General features: G+C 54.0%; 1 protein-coding gene and 2 long non-coding RNA genes across 8 annotated transcripts; 1 reads left to right on the top strand and 2 right to left on the bottom strand.

Moving 5' to 3' along the window:
- Window positions 1-2,598: 2,598 nt before the first annotated feature.
- Window positions 2,599-19,547, top strand: FOXRED2 (FAD dependent oxidoreductase domain containing 2). 3 transcript variants are annotated; one of them, XM_007096491.3, is made up of 8 exons: window positions 2,599-3,812; window positions 5,406-5,657; window positions 5,788-6,051; window positions 6,989-7,155; window positions 10,087-10,252; window positions 11,535-11,776; window positions 13,636-13,806; window positions 17,515-19,547. In XM_007096491.3, exons 1-8 carry the CDS (start codon window positions 3,265-3,267, stop codon window positions 17,760-17,762), a joined length of 2,058 nt encoding a protein of 685 aa, XP_007096553.2. In that variant the 5' UTR covers window positions 2,599-3,264; the 3' UTR covers window positions 17,763-19,547. The 3 variants fall into 3 exon arrangements, with proteins under 3 accessions (XP_007096553.2, XP_042849105.1, XP_042849106.1); XM_042993171.1 differs by lacking the exon at window positions 5,406-5,657; XM_042993172.1 differs by lacking the exons at window positions 10,087-10,252; window positions 11,535-11,776.
- Window positions 10,160-11,646, bottom strand: LOC122240460. 4 transcript variants are annotated; one of them, XR_006220232.1, is made up of 5 exons: window positions 11,557-11,646; window positions 11,340-11,395; window positions 10,997-11,125; window positions 10,530-10,649; window positions 10,160-10,241 (listed from the first exon to the last, which is right to left on the bottom strand). It is a non-coding gene; the product is annotated as an uncharacterized LOC122240460 (long non-coding RNA). The 4 variants fall into 4 exon arrangements; XR_006220231.1 differs by having other exon boundaries at window positions 10,175-10,244; XR_006220233.1 differs by lacking the exon at window positions 10,530-10,649 and having other exon boundaries at window positions 10,172-10,241.
- On the bottom strand, window positions 12,934-16,390 carry LOC122240459. Its single transcript, XR_006220230.1, has 3 exons — window positions 16,319-16,390; window positions 13,750-13,819; window positions 12,934-13,372 (listed from the first exon to the last, which is right to left on the bottom strand). It is a non-coding gene; the product is annotated as an uncharacterized LOC122240459 (long non-coding RNA).
- Window positions 19,548-20,718: the final 1,171 nt, after the last annotated feature.

Raw genomic sequence — 20,718 nt, 5'->3', positions numbered from 1 at the left:
TCCTTCATTTGTTCTTGAGAGATATTCGTGTCACACCGCTGTTAAAGGGTGAGCGCCCTAGGTATTTTCATTCCTGGACCCCCCCTGACACAAACCGTTGCTGGGGAGTGTCGTCAGTTGTGAGGGGCCTCCTGGAGGTCCCCATGGGAGGTCCATTTCCACAGACGTGGGTGCCTGCTAGCTGTGCGCCAGACCCGTCTGTTGCCCCTGGGAGACATAACTCCCTAGTGAAAGGTAAAGCAGGGCACGGTCTTGGAAGGTCGAGGTGGGTGTGCTGTTTATGAAGAAGACTGCCCCACAAGATTCTGATGGATGTTCCAGTGGGTGATGCTCAATGGTTTGTAAATTATTTTCAAGTTTGGTTCGGGCAGGTGACAGTCTCAAGCTGGCACCCTCAAAGCAATGTGTCATAAATCTGCCACAGATGCTTAGGGTATGCCAACTTTTTTTTTTTTTTTTTTTAATGTTTATTTTGACAGCAAGAGCATGCGAGCTGGGGAGGGACAGAGAATCCCCAGCAGGTTCTGCCCTGTCAGTGCAGAGCCCGACACAGGGCTCAGTCCCACGAACGATGACCTGAGCTGAAATGAAGAGTCAGGAGTCAGACGCTTAACCAACTGAGCCACCCAGGCGTCCCTGTAAAGTTTTTATAAATGAATAGTGTTCTGTTCTGGACACTAGGAAGTAATTACCTTGCCAGGTATACTAAGCTTTCTATAAATACATCCTCTGAGCCTGAGCCCAAACTGTAATGCTGGTTGAAGTGACATCAGTGTACTGATGAGGAAACAGGCTCAGCTTTTGAGTAACCTTCCTAAAGTTACCATTTAACCAAAGTAATTGAGCCTCAGAAGGCAATGAAACATTTATTCCTGTTCACGTTAGCTAGTGCATGAAGCATGCTTCCTGGGGAGTCTGTGAAATAGGCAGATTGTTAAAAGTGGTGTGACAAGTGCCATGGGCGTTCAGACCTGGGCCTGGTACTCCCCCAAACTGCCTCTTGCAACCCCATGATGCAGTCCAGCGGGATTCACTGGGGGAGGGGGGCAGGTGGAAGTTCGTTCCAGCCCTGGTCTCTGAAACCTTGACACTGGCTTCCACACGCTTCATTTATTTTCTCTATCCCCTACCTCTGTCCATCCTGCTTGGGGCCATCAAACTGCACTGCTTCAGTCCCGACTCCGAAACCTTCCACTGCTGCCTGTAATTCAGGGTCAGCCTACTCTCAAGGCCCTGCCCTGCTTTATCGGGCCAGATTTCCCACCACTCCCCAAATAAGACCAGTAACTATTTCAGGTACTTCGTTACTTGCCAGCACATATTCTCAAGTCTTCACAACCACTAGGAAGCAGACCTTCCTACCTTAGTTTTGGTTAGGTACTTGGCATAGCCCGTCTGGTTTTGGTGTTTAGTCAACAAATGCTTACTGATGGCTCCCTATTTGCCAGATACTGGAGAAAGCACCGAGGTCACCAGAGTGAATAAGATCATTTCTGCTCTATGGAACTTTTCTCTGATGTGGACACAACCTATAAATAGATGAGTGGCATTCCTTAGTGGATACGTTGTTCTGAGAGATGGAGGGAGACTTCTCTAAAGGACCCAGGGCCAATTTTTAACTAGAGGCTCCAGCCATGCGAAGCTAGACCGCAGAGTTCTTTCCACACTAGGCATGACTGCCCTAACCAGGAGCACTCTTGGCCCCGTCTCACCGAACTGCTTAACGCCCCCTTGAAGGTTCCTGTATTCTCAAAACTGCATATGTTCTGCCCTGTAAATCTAATGCAGAATCCACATTCCACCTCTGCAAAGCCAACCTCCATCAGCCAGTTCACCTGAAAAGCGGTTCTCCATCATCCGGCCATCCATCCACGTTGCGTGCTTCAGCCACACCCAGTTGCTGTGAATTAGCAGTGGATTTGCGTCTATACTGGCCTATCACAGGCCCCTTTGTTTACAACATTACCAAGAATACAACACGTGACTCATGAATTAGAAACTTCTTGGAAAGAGCTCATAATTTGGAGTAAAAGGGGAGGGGTGAATTCCAGGTTCCACCGAACTGGGTGGTCTCAAGCAAATCGCTCCTAAACTTCCATTTTGGCCAGTAGCTACACAATGTAGGAAACAGAATCGCCTGCTTCTCCGGGTTGGTGGGACAGTCAGCCAATCACGGATGTTACTTTGCAAACAACAGACTGAAACCCTGTAGCAAACACCTGTTAATTTCTTTTTTCTGTCCTGACTTCACTAACCTGGCTTCCAGGCTCCCCAAACTGGGTAGCCAACAAGTCTTTGGCGACGTTAATAGCAGAGTGTAAGAACTGGGTTTATCTCCAAAAGTCACCTGCCCCTGTGCCTCACCTACACGTGGAGACGTACAGCTTTAAAACGAGAGCCCGGCGCCCCAAGAGCGCCGCGATCCCCAGCGCCACCAGCCTCCGGCGGCTCCAGCCCGCTGGCAGCACGTGCGCGCCCGTCCCGCGCCGCCGGGAGCCCGCAGCCCCCCCGCCCGTCCCGGCGTGCTGCGCGCCGCGCACGTGACCCCCGCCCTCTGCCATTGGCCGGGCGGGAGGGGCGGGGCCGCCGGGGCACCCGCGGGCAGAGCGCGGCCCCAGTCGACTGCGGGCTGCCTCCCGTGCGGCTGGGACGTTCGCGCTCCGTGCAGGGAAGTGGGTGCTGCAGACGTGGGCACCGCGCACGCGTGGGGAGCGGCCCCCGGGGAGCCCGCGCCGGCAGGACTGCGGCCTAGCGCCGCGTGGCGACAGGTGTTCTGGGGCATCCCTGTCACGTGACCGGGGAGCCCGGCGCGCCCGGCACCTGGAGGGGGCGGGGCTCGTGCAGGCCACACCTCCTCCGGTCCAGGACCTGAGGACGGGGGCGTGGCCAAAGAAGCGTACCTCGAGGGTCTCAGCTGGGGAGGGCCCGGGAAGGGTGCTGGGCACCCTCAAATTAGGGGAGGAATGGGGGAACACCCGCCCTCGTACTACTATGGCAATAAGAAGGAGGGTGGCGCCCCTGGGAACCGAGGCCCTGGAGGAGATGGAGGCGTTAGGGATGCCTGGGGGGAGCCCCAGATTCGAGCTTGAAAGGATGAAGGCAGGCAAATGAGCTCAGAGGGTCTTTGGGTGTGGTCCTGGCCCGACTTCAGATTGCGGTGGGCGAGCCCCTGCCCCTCTCTCGGTCCCCAGCCCTTCGCCCATCTCCCCGGTCCTGGAGGGACCAAGCAGGGTGCAAGTCCCCACATCCCTGGTCTGCCACAGGATGAGCCTCTTGGCCGCGGCCGGGCTGTGGGGCCCGCCCGGGCTGCTCCTGACCTTCGCCCTGCACCCGGCTCTGTGCTTGCGCCCAGCCCCGACCTCCGGGCCCCCGCACCGGGACTACTGCGTCCTGGGCGCCGGGCCCGCGGGCCTGCAGATGGCCTACTTCCTGCAGCGGGCCGGGAGGGACTACGCGGTGTTTGAGCGCGCCCCGCGGCCCGGCAGCTTCTTCACGCGCTACCCACGCCACCGCAAGCTCATCAGCATCAACAAGCGGCACACGGGCAAGGCCAACGCCGAGTTCAACCTCCGCCACGACTGGAACTCTCTGCTCAGCCACGACCCGCGGCTGCTCTTCAGGCACTACTCCAGCGCCTACTTCCCCGATGCGGGCGACATGGTGCGCTACCTGGATGACTTCGCAGACAGGCTGGGGCTCCACGTGCTGTACAACACGACCATTGCCCACGTCACTCTGAACAAGGATCGGCAGGCCTGGAACGGCCATTACTTCATCCTGACGGACCAGATGGGCCACGCACACCGGTGCAGGTAAGGAACCTGGCCCCGGAGCCGATCTGCTGCCACCCCTTGGTTGGCGGGTAAGTTTGGAAGAAATGAGAGAATACGCGCATTTCTGCCACTCCTTGCTCCCACTGAAATCCAGTGCTAAGAGGTTCAGCTCACCCAACGTTGCCCAAATGTTTCCAAAAAAATTATGATCAAATGTGCGTGGAAGATACTTACCAGCTCTTTCCTGCAGGATTTGTCAGTGTTTAAGACCTTCGTGTTCACTGTGGCACTCTGGCACTGGGCATTCAGCATTGCCTAAACACATGTACCCGCAAAGCTCTTTTGGCAGAGCATCTCCTAGAACTGGTGTTCCCCAAAATACATTGTGGGAAAAACATCCAGCAAGTGTTGGATGGGCCCGGTGGGATTTCAGGACTGAACAAGAGTGAGAGGTCCAACAGGCAGTGCCACCAGCATTCGGTGTTGGCTGGCTTTGGCTTGGGACAAAGCCCGATATTGTGTAGACAGCCCAAACTCGGAGTCACGCACCGCACTGCCCTTATTTAATCCCCGCAAGGACCCTGGCGGGGAGTTCTCTGGTCCCAGTTTTACAGATGAAGAATTGAGGCCCAGAGAAGTTGATTAACCGGCGCTGTGTCACACAGTTTATAAGCGATCCAGCTGCAGTCTGACCCAGGCTGTGTCTTCCTGACCCCCAAAACCTGTTTCTGCTATACCAGACTGCTCCCTCCCTTCCTGGCCATTAGCCTGACACCCGGCTCCAGGCAGGTGCCCAGAGTTCAAATTCTCATGCCTTTTGCCGGAGGCCCAGCCTTGCTCCTTGCTTGTTACAGCCCCGGGGAAAGAAGGGTAGTGCCAGCTTGGACCCTTGCACTTAGACAACCCAGCGACACCATGGGGGCGTCGGATCCGAGCTGCGTGAACAAGGGTCAGAAGTTCTGTTTTTGAAACCACCTGTTACCAAACCAACCTGCAGGCCCCGCAGGATCCCGCTCCCGGCTGTGCCCCTACTGGACTGTAATGCCCACCAGTATGAAGGGCCAGACTCGGGAATCAGGCTGATCCGGTTTCAGGTTCTGGCTCCGCTGTCGTGGGCCTGCAGGGCTTGTGTCTCCTCACCTGGAAAGCAAGCCAGATGACCCCAACTCACGGTTGCTTTAGGCAGTAAGTTGATGCACGGAACACTTAGTTCCTGGAAACTACTGCATCTGCCAGGCTGGTCAGAAAAGAGAAAGTAGACCACTGAGTTTCATTGTCACCCCTGAGGGTGACAGTGGCCCTAACGGCTGTGTCCAAAATTAGGTGAACGATTCGATTTCTCACGTGTCACCTCAGGGAGTCAGGTTGATTCTCATGTCTGGGATCATCCCAGGAACATGGAAAGGAGACTGTCCGCTAGGGTGGGCTCAGTGAGGGTAGGGGTCACATCTCTCAGATACTCGGGGATGGGTCCCTAAATGGATGAAGGAATGGACGTTCTCCTGTGTTCTTTTAGGAGCCAGCAGTCTGCGCGAGGCGGGCGAGCCAGGCAGCTAATCCAAGGAATGCTTTTCACATAGTAGTCTTACAGCTGAGAGACTAAGCCATCTTCCCTCTGTCCCCTCCCTGCAGCGTCCTTCTGGTAGCCACCGGTTTGTCGGTCCCCAACCAGGTTGACTTCCCGGGCTCCGAATACACGGAGGGATACGAGTCTGTGTCCGTGGACCCCAAGGACTTCGAGGGTCAGAATGTGCTGATCCTGGGGCGGGGGAACTCTGCCTTTGAGACAGCAGAGAACATCTTGGGTGTCACCAACTTCATCCACATGCTGAGTCGCTCCCGCGTCCGGCTGTCCTGGGCCACCCACTATGTTGGAGACCTCAGGTATGCTGCGCGGCTGCTTGTGGATCGAAAGCCCTTCCTGACCCCACCGGACCAACCACCCCTTCCTCTGAGCCTCCTTGTCCCCCATATGGACTCCTTTCTCTCTCTTGGCATTTCCCTTGGGCCCCAGGGCCATCAACAACGGCCTGCTGGACACCTACCAGCTGAAGTCCTTGGACGGGTTGCTGGAGTCCGACCTGACGGATCTGGCCATCGTGAAGGACCGTGAGGGCAAGTTCCGCGTCACCCTGAAGTTCTTCCTGGAGGAAGGCAACCAGAGCGCCGACGCCATCACCCTCCCCCAGGACGACAATGACAACTTCGCCATGCGCGTGGCCTACGACCGGGTCATCCGCTGCCTGGGCTGGAACTTCGACTTCTCCATTTTCGACAAGTGAGTCCAAACGGGGGAGGAGTTGGGATCACTTAGCAAATCCCTTCTGATATCTCCCCTTGGGGGGGGGGGGGGAGGGGGGGAGAGTCACCGTCCAGTGGGCCAGCAACGGCTTTCAGGACTGCGCCGTCACAGTGGATGTAGCTGCTGCCTCATCTCCCACCCAGGACATGAGCTCTCTGTCCTCACAGGGACCGATGGCCCTGAGGCCCTCCATCGGGTAGCAGCAGCAACAGTGGGTCTTTTTCTGCGTTGTGATCTTCCACCGGAGAGAGGGGAAGATGAGCCGAGGCAGAATAAAATGGTGAATTTGCTGCAAGGTGGCTAAGGACACAGGCACTGGTGTCGGCCTGAGATTCTCCACTTAGCAAATCTGCGGGCTCTGGGACAGTTACTTAACCGTGCTGTGTCCGGTCTCTTCATCACTAAAACGGGGATCATACTTTCTCACAGGGCCACTGTGAGGATTAATCCAGAAAGTACTCGGCACATGTTCTATGCTTAACAAAATGGTGGCTGCCAACGTCACTTACGATTGTGAACTACCTTGCTTTAGACATCGCTGCCCCAGTACCTTGGCAAGGTTTGGTATTAAAGAATCCGTCCAGTGTCTCACTTTTCTCTGGCCAGAGCACGGGCGGACAAGGAGAAGCTGGAAGGCCTCAACCAGACTGCCATCCCATTAAGTCAGAGCCCAGAGCCTAAGCCTCCAGTCAGGCTTGAATCCTGGCCCCATCCCTGACCCGCCCCAACTTCAACCTGAGCCTCGGTTATCCTCGTCTGTTACATGGAGATAATCATACCCACCTTCCAAGGTCATGGTGTGGTTTAAATGCAACAAGGGATATAAAGCACTTAGACTTAGCTCAGGGCTGAGCGCAGCATACGTGTTTCATACACAGCAGTGATTTCTGTTAACCACACTTTCTGCTCACAGGTCCCTCCGACTGTCTTCTGGAGGTGAGTTCAGCAAGAAGTACCCACTGGTGAAAGCTAGCTATGAGTCCAAAGGAAGCCGGGGTCTCTTTGTCCTGGGTACCGCCAGCCACTCGGTGGATTACCGGAAATCGGCCGGGGGCTTCATTCATGGATTCCGATACACAGGTGAGCCCGGCAGAGAGAATAAACCCCAGGGTTTATAAACATACTCCTGATTTCCAGCAGCCTCAATGAGATTGCTTATCAGTAGTCGATAGGTCGATCTGTCCGGGACAGATGGCAGCATGTTTTTGTGGTCTGAGTAATTTGTCCAGGAAAGTGTCAGATGAGGTATGAAAGTTAAGTACATTGGGAGTTGGCAAGTTACATGCTTGAGTCCCGTGCCAGCGAGGTACCAGGTATTGGCAAGAAGGCCAAGCTTGGGGGGTGCTGATGTGGGTTCCTCCCCCGCTGGGTGGTCTGAGAGGTGAGGCTTTATGACCTCTCTAGAAGCCTCATCTGGACGGCCTGACATCAGAGATGTAATCGAGGTGAACTTTCCGCCCTCGGGGCTGTTGTAAGGACTAAATAAGGCAATACCCGGGGACCTGTAGCTATGAAGCATTACACACAGATTCTCTGGGTACCAACAAATTTCAGTCAAAATTGCGGTCAAATTAAATCAGTCGTGAGCGTATAAATTCTCTGCACCTCAGGCGGGCTATTGGATGGGTACTTGATTGCATGGTGAGTGTTATGTGGACCAGTTGACTCTGCCATAGACACCACGAGGCTTCCCGCATCCTGGCATTTCCGTGTTTAATTTGATGACTCCCAGTGGCTTAATGTTCATTTTTGCATTTGACTATCCTTCCTGTTTGGCAGGGAAAAATAACCATGTTTGATTTCCAGACAATGTATTTTATGGCCCACGGGTGATGGGTGTTGTCGGAGAAGGAAACCAGAGAGAGTGTTTGCCATCTATAAGCCAAAATATCCGCAGATCGAATACAAACACACACACCCAGAAGGAGAAGCATCTGTCCCTTTAGCTGTGTCTCCCCGATAAGAAATCCTTGGGGCGCCTGGGTGGCTCAGTCAGTTAAGTGTCCGACTTCGGCTCAGGTCATGATCTCACTTTGGCTCAGGTCCTGATCTCACGGTCTGTGGGTTCGAGCCCTACGTCGGGCTCGGTGCTGGTAGTTCAGATCCTGAAGCCTGCTTCAGATTCTGTGTCTCCCTCTCTCTCTTCCCCTCCCCTGCTCGCTTTCTTTCTCTGTGTCAAAAATAAACGTTAAAAAAAATTTTCTTACAGGAAAAAAAAAACCTTCATCATTGTTCCCATGCATGTTACCCTCCCTGCACCTGCTCTCCTGACAGATCCTGCCCCCCCCCCCCACCTCCTTCCTTCGGTCCCCTGACCTTTCCCCAGCTCACATACTTAATCCTCACGGCACCCCTGTTATTTCTGCACCATTCTTCCAGATAAGGAAACTGGGGCACAGAGAACTTAAGTAACTTGCCCAGAGTCACCGAGCCAGTTGGCAGAAGGGTAATACGAACGCACACGTGTCTGATTCTAAAGCTCACAGCCGACCACGAAGCTCCAGGCAAATGGGAAGCAGTCCTGGGTTGCTGTGTGGTCACTACTACCGGCTGAGGATCCTGCTGGGGGAGGGGTGACGTGGCCCACATATCCTGCTCAGACCTGAGAAACGGGTCCCACAGGAGACCAGAAGCAAACAGTAAGGCAGAGGAAAGCAACAGAAGATAAAATGTGAACGGCACAGACCAATACCACACGGAAGGACAGGCCAGACGCCCGGCCCGGCCCCCTCCTGTATCTCTTCCAGCTGCCTGCCAAAACACCCTTTCTAGAAATAAACAAAAAATCTTCTCTTTCCCCTGCTTACAGCTTAAGCCGCTCTTAGTGGCTCCCCTCCTCCCCCGGGGAAGGCTCCAGCTCCTTGGCGTGCCATTCCAAGCTTTGCCAGGCCCCTGCCAGCTCACCTTTCCAGCCTGGTCCCTTGCCTGCTTTTCAGAACGTGCCAGGCTCTCCCAAGATTGTGGCCCCTTTTGTCAGGGCACCCTCCCCAGACCCCACTGGCTGCGCAGTTCCTCGACCTTGTGCAAAACTCAGCTTAGCCATCGTTTCCTCCAGAGCCGGGTGTCTGGGGAGGCCGAACAGCTTCTCCCGTGACTGTTGGCGAGCTGAGTCTCCCGTCACGCGCGTGGTCTGTCTGTGTTCTTGCCTTTCTCGGATTTGGATATCGTGTTGATTTGTTTTGGAAGAGCAAGCCCAATTCCACAACTGTGCACGGCAGCCCCAGATATGCGGCAGAACATCTCCCTGTCATTTCAGACAGCTGTCACTGTGCTGTCCTTCCATCAGTAGAATTTAGGGACAGCTTGGATTTAGACTCTGGAGGACGGGAGGCACTGAAAGGTTTCCCAGCTGGGAGTCTCTGAGGGGAACAAAACCCCGGGAAGGGGAGCGGGGTCAGAGGGAGGCTCAGGGTCCGGGGTTGACCTAGCACCTGTGAGGGGTAGCGTGGGACATCCACGTGCAGGGGGCCCTAAAGCGGGGCCGGGCCCACTCTGGCCTGGAGCCGGATCCAGCCACTCCCATCCATTCAGGTACCCACTCGGGCTGTTTTCACGCCGGAAGCAGAACTGAGTAGTGCAGCCGACCGGGCTGTAGAGCCCAAAATACGGCCCATCTGGCCCTTGGTGGGAAACCTTGACTGACTCTGCTCCAAAGGCATGTTCTTTTTTTTCTTTTTTTTTTTAAGTTTATTTATTTTGAGAGACAGAGTAAGAGCTGGGGAGGGCCAGCAAGAGAGGAGATGGAGAGAATCCCAAGCAGGCTCCAAGTTGCCAGCACGGAGCCCAGCACGGCCTTCGGACTCACAAACTGTGGGATCATGACGTGAGCCGAAGTCAACAGTCGGATGCTTAACCGACTGAGCCTCCCAGGCGCCCCGCCGGAGGCATTTTGGAGCCCCGCACACAAGCGTTATTGAGCCCCAAGAAGTTGGCAGGGGCCGTGCGTCCCTCTGGGTGGTGAAAGATGAAATCTGAAGTATGGCATGCTGTTCCTCCCCCTGGCCGTTTCAGCGCGTGCCGTCCACCGCCTGCTGGAGCATCGCCACCACGGCGTCGCCTGGCCCTCCACCGAGCACCCCGTCTCACAGCTGACGAGCTCCATCATCCGGCGCATCAACGAGGCTTCTGGGCTCTACCAGATGTTCGGCGTGCTGGCCGATGTCGTCCTGCTGAAGGAGTGAGTAGCCCAGCTCCACCATTCACGGGTCGGAGCTCTTCTCTGCCTATCCCTGGCATGGAGTGGCCCAGTGGTTCCCTCCTAAGTGAAGCCTTCAGGGGGCGGGGGCAGGGGCGGCGGGGGGGTGGTGGAAATCAATGAAATCAACACCACAAGCTCGACAGACAGACGGACCTGGGTGTGCCTCCCAGCTCTGCCGCCGTCTGCCTGTGTGACCTTGGGCAAGTCACTTAGCCTCTCTGAGCCTTTCTCACATCTGCGGAATGGGGATAATAACCTTTACGTTGCAGGCAGGAGTAAAGGTAACTGGTAGACCGCACTTGGCACTGAGCGGATGAGCAGTAAACCGCAGCGATGCGGATGAAGGGTCTCCCTCAGGCCAGGACCGTGTTGTCTCCTTATCAGTTAAGTGACAGGTGGCAGATCACAGACGACACACAGCAGAGCAGGGATGGAGAAGGGTGCTCAGAGGACAGGTCACATGCAGGGGGCATCTCTCAGAGGGAGCAGCCCGACCCAAAGCCAGGGAGGGTGACAGCTCGCCAAGTTCAAGGACACGTGAGGAATTCGCCTGTGCTCAGCACAAGATACCCCGCACCCTGACTCCTCTCTTCCATACCCACTCTCCACACTCCGACTCGCCCCACACCCCGTAAGCGCTGCCTTCAAATTCTGTCAAGAATCTGACCACCCCTCACCCGCCCCGGTGGCGCCGCCTTGGTCCAGCCCCCCAGCATCTCTCACCTGAACCACCTACAGCCTCGCACCTCTGCCCGTGGTCTGCTTTCAACACAGCGGCCGGGCGGTCCTCTTAAAACCTGAGTCACACACGTTCGTCTCTGCGCAGCACTCTCCAGGGGCCGGTGGCCTTTACTTCTCAGGGAGAAAGCGAGTGGGAGAACCCACATGAAACCGAGTGTTCCCGTCATGGCACCCACAAGCCCTCCTCGACCTGCCCCCAGCCCTTCTCCTGCCCCTCCACTCGAAGCCGGCCTGCCTCCCTCCCGTCCCTCGAAGACACCCAGGCTCCCTCCCGGGGCTTTTCCGTGACTGGCCTCTCAGCCCGGGTCACCCTTTCCCCAGATACCTTTCAGGTTACTCAGAGTTTTCTGGAATCTGTCTCCTGTGTAAGTCGGGGTTCAGCTGTGACAGTAAGGCTCAAGTGAGGTGTGTGCACAACAATCGGAGCCCGTAGGCAATTGCACGAGAGGCACGCGCGCACCTGCCCCACCTCTGCCGCGGCACTGAGGGTCTTGGCGGCCCGCGCTGCCCTTATCCCCAGGAACGCCACGGCATTTGAGTACCTGGAGGAGCTCCCCGTGCAGATGCTGGCCCAGCTGGAGACCATCACAGGAAGGAGGGCCAGGCACGGGCTCTTCGTCATCATCATGGAGTATGGCAGAAATTTCTCTGGGCCCGACAAGGACGTCTTCTTTCATGACCGGTCCGTGGGGCACACGGAAGACGCGTGGCAGTCCAACTTCCTCCACCCCGTCATCTACTACTACAGGCACCTCCCCACCGGTGAGCCAGGCCTCTGCTGTCCCCCGACACCGCTCGGCCCCCGCTGCCCGTTACCTCGTCACCGCTAAGCCCTCACACAACACTTTCAGCTGACAGGAGGACACGGGGTGGGGAGGGCACTGGGGACTCCGCCCACAGAGCAAACGAGGCACAGGGTCCACGAGTGAGAAACGACGTTCCCAGGTTCTGGCGCATACCGTGACCTGGGCAGGCCACACGTGGAGTGTCGTGATCTCCTCCAGGCGCCACGGTCTTGCTCTGTGTCTCCAAGGGAAGCTGAGCGTGGAGAGGGAGGGGACCTGGAGACTGACTCTCAGAGGGCGCAGGGATAGGAGCTGGACATGATTAACACAGGCGTGCAGCATAAAAAGCGCGGAAAAGCCGGGCAGCGTTCCCAGGCTGCCCTTTTCCTTGCTGCGTGGCCTTGGACCGTTACCTACACTCTCTGAGCCTCCGCTTCCTCATTTGTAAAGTGGGGCTAACAGTAGAATTGTGTGAAGATAAACGAGATTAAAAAAAAAAAAAAACACAGAACGTGGGGCACCCGGCTGGCTCACTCAGTAGAGCATCCGACTCTTGATCTTGAGGTTTTGAGTTCAAGCCCCCACACTGAGCGTAGAGATTACTTAAAAATAAAATAGGGGTGCTTAGGTGTCTCAGTCGGTTAAGCGTCCGACTTCGGTTCAGGCCAGTGATCTCACAGCTCATGAGTTCGAGCCCTGTGTCGGGCTCTGTGCTGACAGCTCAGAGCCTGGAGCCTGTTTCAGATTCTGTGTCTGTCTCAATCTCTCGCTCTCTCTTGCTCTCTCACTCTCTCTGCCCCTCCCCTGCCCACGCTTTGTCTCTCTCTCAAAAACAAACATTAAAAAAAATTTTTTTTAAACAAAGTCTTGGGGCACCCAAGCGGCTCAGTCAGTTAAGCATCCGACTTCAGGTCAGGTCATGATCCCACAGTTCATGGGTTCAGTCCCTGCATCGGGCTCTGTGCTGACAGCTCAAAGCCTGGAGCCTGCTTCCGATTCTGTGGGTGTGTGTGTGTGTCTCTCTCTCTGCCTGCCCCTCCCCTGCTCATGCTCTGTCTCTCTGTCTCTCTCAAAAACAAGTAAATGTAAAAAAAAAATTTTTTTTTTAATAAGATAAGGTCTTTAAAACAAAAACTGAAAACACAGAATGTCAGCACGGTGCTTGGCACAGAGTAGCTACCAACAGATGAACCCCCCCTCCCCGCTAGGGAACGCGATTCCTGCTCCAGAAACTAAAGAGCTGTCCCTGGGAAGACGTATTCTAAAAACAGGCAGAGGTAGTATCAGCAGGTCAAAGTGACAGGAGCGCAGGCTTCTATTCAGAATCAGGAGTGACTCATACTCAAAGCTGTCCAGCAGTGGAACAGGTCGCCCCCGGACATCGAGTTTCCCAGTATGAGGATGGTCGAGTCGCGACTTAATGGCCGTCTGTCCGGGACACCACTGAAGGGAGTCCACACCAGGTGGGAGGCTGGACTAGATGAGCCCCCAGACCCTTCTCGCGGGGCCTCCGAGTCTCCTCAGAGAAAGAGCAGTTCTGAAGCAATCACCGTGGCCCTCAGTCCATGCGCGTCTTAGAAAAACACCAAGTGCAAGTAATTAGTCTTGGTTCCGCTTTCCGATACCACAGGGAACAGATCCAGTCCCTCCCTCGCGCCAACCTTGCAAACACAGAGATGGCCGTTGAACAGGCCGGCCGCTGCCCAGCGCAGAGTGTGGCCGGTGAGCCGAGCGTGAGGGAGCGCGGGAAGCACCTGGGATGTGTGGGAACCACGCTGTCAGCTCCAGGATGGGAGCCCGCCGGGCCCTGACGCGTCTCCCCTCTCGTCCCCACAGAGCAGGAGGTGAGGTTCCGCCCTGCCGACTGGGCCCTGCCTCGGCCCACAGCCATCCACCACATCGTGGAAGATTTCTTGACGGACTGGACCGCCCCGGTGGGGCACATCTTACCTCTGAGGCGCTTCCTGGAGAACTGTTTGGACACCGATCTGCGAAGCTTCTATGCAGGTAACTTCAGTTCCTAGAAGGACAGAGTCGGTGAGCCGGAGGTTGAAAGAAGACCAGGTAGATCCGTTTCCCCTGAGGTTTCAGGATTCACATCTAGAAATCTAAACTTGAGAATTCGGTTATCCACGGCATAGACTAGATGTCCGCAGATACCTCTCCCAGGACAGCACACCTGAAGTTGCTGAATTGAATGTCATTTTGTTTAATTTTTTTTTCATTTTATTTATTTTAGAGAGAAAGCTGGGGAGAGGGGCAGAGGGAGGGAGAAAGAGAGAGAATCCCAAGCAGGCTCTGTGCTCAGCGTGGAACCCGATGCGGGGCTCGATCCCATGACCTTGGGATCATGACCTGAGCTGAAATCAAGAGACACTCAACTGACTGAGCCCCAAATGTCACTTTTAAAGAACCGGCAGGAAAAAAAGGGAACTCTCCAGAGGCCGGATGCTAAGAAAAGCATAAGGCCATTGCTGGACATGGTCTGTCACCAATTATCAGTAGTCTAGAGCCCGGGTAACTGACAGCACTTGCGGGTGGGAAGGTAAAGCAGCAGGGTAGGAAGTCTGTTTAGAGACTCTCACATAAGCTTGGATCTCAGTGGATCCACTAGGAGGCACAAAACACTCCCAAGAGAAGATGATGGAGACTCATGCTTTTGGGCTCTGGGTAGAGTAAGGGAGAATCTCTCCTGAGAATTTCTTTTTTTTTTTTTTAATTTTTTTTTTTAATGTTTTATTTATTTTTGACAGAGAGAGAGAGACAGGAGCATGAGCGGGGGAGGGTCAGAGAGAGAGGGAGACACAGAATCCGAAGCAGGCTCCAGGGTCTGAGCCGTCAGCACAGAGCCTGATGCGGGGCTCGAAGTCACAGACCGCGAGATCATGACCTGAGCTGAAGTTGGACGCTCAACTGACTGAGCCACCCAGGCACCCCTCTCCTGAGAGTTTCTAACCACTAAGCCTCGCTCATGTGAGTTTGGGGCCAAACTTCACACCATCGGTGTGCAAAAATCACAGAAGTAAATGCAAGTCTTCTGTGAAGAAACACACTTTAAAACTAGGACTCAAAAAAACATTCCCACAGATGAAGCTCCAGGTTAAGGTGAACCCGTGTCCCTCCCCAACCAAGCAAAAAGCACTTAACATATAAGGACACAAATAGCCATGAGGGAGCGTCAGTAGAAAAAACAAACTGTGGGATCAAACCAAAAAAAACTGTGGGAATTGGAATAGTTACAAACAGAGGAGACAAAGTCTGTCTAAAATATGTAAGAAAAATGGAGCGCCTAGGTGGCTCAGTCAGTTAAGCATCTGACTCTTGATTTCAGCTCAGGTCGTGATCTCACGGTTGGGGAGTTTGAGCCCCAAGTCAGACTCTGCACTGGCAGCATGGAGCCTGCTTGGGACTCTCTCTGTCTCTCTCTGCCCCTCCCCTGCTCATGCATGTGCACTCACTCTCACTCTCTCAAAATAGATAAACTTTAAGATAAATTTTAAAAAATTAAACATATAAGGAAACAAACAGATTCTTAAAAATATAATTGACTGGTCAGCTCTCAGAAAGATCCAAGTAAGACTTCTGGAAGTGAAAAAAAATGTGTAATTAGAAACTCAACCTAAAGATAAAGTAGCGCTTTAGACAGAGGTGAAGAGAGAATTGATGAACTGGAAGATAGCATTGACAGAAGTCTGACGATCCAGAGGGAGAACTGACGATCCAGAGGGAGACAAGCCAAATTTTTGTCTTTTTTTAACCCCCCCTGAATGCCTAGGACATCCACTCTTTTGTGTTCAGCAAACATCTTTTGAACATCAGTTGTATATCAGGCACTATTGCTATCAAATCAGGTTACAGATGGTCGGTGTCCTCTCAACAGCCTCAGTCAACTTTGAAATCAAAATGCATATATTAAGAGAGATGGCTTGGGGCGCCTGGGTGGCTGAGTCGGTTAAGCATCCAACTTCAGCTCAGGTCATGATCTCACAGTTCATGAGTTCCAGCCCCGCATTGGGCTCTGTGCTGACAGCTCAGAGCCTAGAGCCTGTTTCAGATTCTGTATCTCCCTCTCTGTCTGTCCGCCCCCCACTCACAGTCTGTCTGTCTGTCTGTCTCTCTCTCTCTCTCTCAAAAATAAACATTAAAAAACACTTTTTTTAAAGAGAGGGATGGCTTGAAACAATAGTTTAAATTCATAGTCTAAATATACGTAGATGCTCAGAGGTAATTAGTAACGCAGGGCTAAGCAGCTTTGAAGGGCTGGCATCCGCAGACTATCAACCGTGACCATGCGCTTGCACAGGAAATTACGTGATACAGGTCTAAAGATCTCAGCGACAAAATTCCTGCCTGTTTCTCGAGGTTTCGGGAGTACACGAAGACGACCGTGCCTGTTAGGGAGTGTATCCCACCCTGGGGCACGGCCACCACAGTGCCTCATTCGGGCCCTGCAGCCTCCTGGCTCCCACCCCCCAGATCCCGCTCAGCACTGCAAGCCACTGAGCCTCACTGCCTTTACCTTGGAAGAGTCCTCCCGCCTCGGGGCCAGCTGGCAGGGAAGCGGGCTCTCCTCGACCCCCTTAGCTGATGTGCAGCTGCTAGCTTTGGCCCCAGATTCTGCTGGGCTCCTCCGCCCCCTGGCCCCTGCAGAAGGGGTGACGTATGTCACCGGAAGGTGGTGCTTGCCAAAAGTCTGCCGCTCCGCCGTCCTCCCCTGCACCTGCGGTCTTCCCTGCTCAGGGCCGTTCTCCCATGGGCCGTCCGTGCATAAGTCAGAAATAAAATAGGAAATACTATCCGTGTAGCTCCCTACAGCCTGTTCACCCATGCAAGCCTCACAACGTCCTTTGTAATGTGCCTGTTTGGGGTGGGCGGGGGAGGGGGGAGGGGGGAGGGAGGGGGTTGTTTTTTGTTTTTGAGATCTAAGCCTCAAGACAGTTTTGGACATTTGCTCCTTCTCATCTTGTCTCTAATCCCTGAGAAGACTGAGCCCCTATCTGTTTCGTCTTTTCTGTTTTGTAAGTGAAAGTTACATAAGCGCTTAGCTAAAAGACTTCTCACTTACACCCTCGTTCCCCAGAAGGAACTACTTCTCGCTCTTCTGGTGGTTTCTTCATATCTCTGGATCATAAACATCCACAGCTGTTTCCTGATAGAGCAGACTGGATCTGTGTGCCAACTCTCTGCTGTGGTACAGACGAGGGTTTGCCAGTTTCCTCTGCCCGCCCCGCATGGTGCTTAGAACACCGTGCTTCGCACAGTGCTTTACACACGGTATGTGCAACCCAGATATTGCTGAGGTGGATAAATCCTCGCAGGCAGCTCTGAGCTCAGAATAGGACTGACCGACCACCCAGCTCCTGGCCCCAGCCAGGCCAGCTTCTAGAAGAAAAGGCTGAGGGGTCTGCTTCAGGGTGGCCGAGCTCCCAGCTGGGGCTGGCTCCCTGCAGAGCACCATGTTGGGCCCAGACCCCTAGGAGCTGAGTCATATCTGTGGTTTTTGCTTTCCATTTGGAGCCTTGTTCTTCCAGAATGTCCGGGAAGCCTCCTATTCTTGGAACCTTGGGGAGGGACGAGATCCGTGGCTACTCAGATCGGATGGGAGGTACCCACAAAAGTGAGCTCCCAGCTCAAGGCCTGGGTGAGGCCCTGGGACGTCGGCAGCCCCTCCTCATCTTCCATCTTACTCATTTATCTCCTTTCGCTTCTGTGTAGAGTCCTGCTTCCTGTTTGCCCTAACACACCAGAAGCTGCCTCCCTTCTGCCAGCAGGGGTACCTGAGAACGCAGGGGCTCGTGGGAACTGAGAGCCTCCGGCGGCACGGAGCGGAGCGCAGGTTCCCGCAGGACTATGCCACCGTGGGCAGGCGCCGCGAGGACGGGGCCCAGGGGCCCGAGGGTGGCCCCCTGGCCCCAGGGCCTCCGCTGCTCCAGCCCCACGACAGCAACAAGGAAGAGTTGTGACAGCCAGCCTTCTCCCACCCAGGCCCACAGCTGCGCCTCTGTCCCACCATTGTGGTTGCCGAAGACCACTCAGGTTGTCACAGTGACCAAGAGAACACGCAGGGGGCATGTCAAGGCTGAGGGAGGCCAGCCAGTGGTCTCCCCTCCGGTCTGGTGCCTGGGAGGCAGGGTCGCCTCCCACAGCCAGGCCCATCCGCAAGTGGACTGCCCTTGAGCACCAGGCTGGCTCAGTTCTGTCCCCGTCCAGCACCCAGCAGTTCCATTTCCTTCTGGTCTTCTCTTCAGATGAACCAGGATCCCGCCTGCAGATCGTGTCACAGGCGGAACTGTCCTCATCTTCCTAAGGGTTTGTGGCAGGCACTTTATAAAGCAGACGCTCTATTGTCCTCAACCATCTCAGGCAGGTGGGACTGTCACCCTTGATGAAGATATCAGCCCAGAGAGGGTAGGTGACTCCCACGAGCCCCTGTCTGGGGTGGCCCTGAGGCCTCCACCCTGCCCACCTCACCACGGCCTCTGTTCCCAGAACCCAGGGGGGCCAGCCCAGTTTATCATCTTAGGCCCAGCCACTGTCACCAGGCAGAGACAGGACAGCTCCTGCCAAGCCACCGTATCTAAACAGGTTTCTCCCTGAGCAGCTGTATTCAGAGCTGCGCCCGCCCCAAGACTGCACTCCCCGACTTAATCTTCAACCTCTGTGTTCTCTTCTCTTCCCTCCTGCTCGGCACCGTGCCCTTGCCCTCTGGCATCTCGAACAACACTCTGCCTCTGGCCTGCCCGAGCACGTTTTGTAAAACTGTCACCATGCTATCTTTCAGAGAGGATTCTTTCTGAGGTGATTCACCTGCTGTTTGTACGGAGCCTGGCTCAGCAAGGAGGCATTTCCAGCTGCATTTGTACAATAAACAATGCGATTACTTTCTGGTTCTCTTACCTCTTCTCGCTCTTCTTCCTCCCCAGAGATCTGCTCCCTTCCTACACTCCTGTCAGGCATTTTCGTCCCATTTAGGAGTAGATCATGGAAAGGAAAGCATTTGTACATAAAATAATCATGGTGATCTTTCAAAGCTCAGGACCCTAAATGATTGCTTCTTCACTGGTTCTTACTGTCCACGTATGTGTTCAGAATTCAAGGGACACAGGCTTTCTGGATCCAGGGCCCTTTTCTGGGAACATCCTCTTCCTCTTTCAGCCTCCGCCCCCAGGCCCACTGCTTGTCTGCAGACCCCTCTCCCTCCAGTCGTGCAGTTACAGTAGTGACACTCGGCAGTCTGAGCCTGGAGGGGAGTACTTCCCTGGGACGATACTTGGCATCATTTGTCCAGGGCTGAGCCATCTAAGGATCTCTCTCTAACCCCAGGGGGCTGGGTTCGCCATAGTTCATACAAATTACATGTAAACCAGATATGGGGCCCGTCAGCCTGGCCGCCCTTTTCCAAAACGTTTTGTAAAACAAATCCTTGAATTCAGACTGTCCCGTAAGGTCACACACATCACACACCTAACCAGTTACCAACGGCGGTAAGCTCCTTGTGCCAATAAAAGTTCAAGGTGCTTCAACAAATAATTCACTGATGCCTGTGTGACATCTGCTCCCATCATCTGCCAGATCGTGAATTCCATCAGAATTTCAGCCAGCCTTGTTTGTGTTTCATAAGACATGGTTTCATGGGTTAGCTGATTAGAGATGCCTTCCCTGGTATTTTCCTTGTAAAACTGATAAGTAATTTGGAAAAGAAAATAGGGGCGCCTGGGTGGCTCAGTCGGTTAAGTGTCCGACTTCGGCTCCGGTCATGATCTCGCAGTTCGTGAGTTCTAGCCCCGCGTCGGGCTCTGTGCTGACAGCTCGGAGCCTGGAGCCTGCTTCGGATTCTATGTCTCCCTCTCTCTCTGACCCTCCCCCGTTCATGCTGTCTCTGTCTCAAAAATAAATGTTAAAAAAAAAAATTCAAAAAGAAATCTCATTTCAAACCCCTAGTTCATGCTATACTTCGAAATTAATTCCTGAGGAATTTTTTAAAAGCCATACAGAAATTGGGGACACCTGCGTGGCTCATTTGGTTAAGTATCCAAGTCCGGCTCAGGTCATGATCTCATGGTTCGTGGGTTCGAGCCCCGCATCGGGCTCTGTGCTGACGGCTCAGAGCCTGGAGCCTGCTTCAGATTCTGCCTCTGTCTCCCTCTGCCCCTACCCCACTCACATACTGTTTCTCTCTCTCAAAAATAAAGACAAAAGAAAAAAAAAAGCCACACAAAAACTGGAGGTGGAGAAGCGGTGCTATGACAAAAGAAAGGACTGTCCCAAGTTTAGAAGCCATGAAATGATTCCCCAGAGGAAAAGGTTTTACATTTCCAGCCCATAGTTAAGTTTCTTAAATTCCACTTAGTTAACATATAGTGTAATATTGGTTTCAGGTGAAATTTCTTTTTTCCTTTTTTTTTTTCCTTAAGTAATCCCTACACCCAATGGGGGGCTCGAACTCACCACCCCGAGATCAAGCGTCCTCCTCTCCACCAACCAGGACAGCCAGCCACCCCCACCCCAGCCATATTTCATTAATGGGACTCTTAAAGGGGTAGAGGCGCCTGAGTGGCTCCAGTCAGTTAAGCATCCTGACTCCTGATCTCGGCTCACATCCTGATCTCACAGTTCGTGAGTTCAAGCCCCGCGTTGGGCTCTGTGCCAGTGAGAAAAAGGACTAGCCAAGCAAACTATGGACATTCACCCAACAAAATACTACGCGGCTCTCAAAAACGCCCAGAGGTGAAGACCGTGCAGTAAAGATACACGTGTGACAAAGTCCAGCGGAAAGAAGCAGGACATGAAATTATAGTTGTGAACTACTTAGAACTATATAAAACTAGAAAGCCACCCACAGGGGAGACTCTGGCAAGGACAGATCGCAAAATGTCAACAGTAGTGGTATTAGGCTTGTGGAGGCTTTTTTTTTTTTTT

This window comes from Panthera tigris, chromosome B4, assembly GCF_018350195.1.
Source record: "Panthera tigris isolate Pti1 chromosome B4, P.tigris_Pti1_mat1.1, whole genome shotgun sequence".
NCBI classification, from domain to species: Eukaryota; Metazoa; Chordata; class Mammalia; order Carnivora; family Felidae; genus Panthera; species Panthera tigris.
The sequence above is the reverse complement of the archived record's forward strand: the minus strand, read 5'-3'. Positions and strand labels throughout refer to the sequence as shown.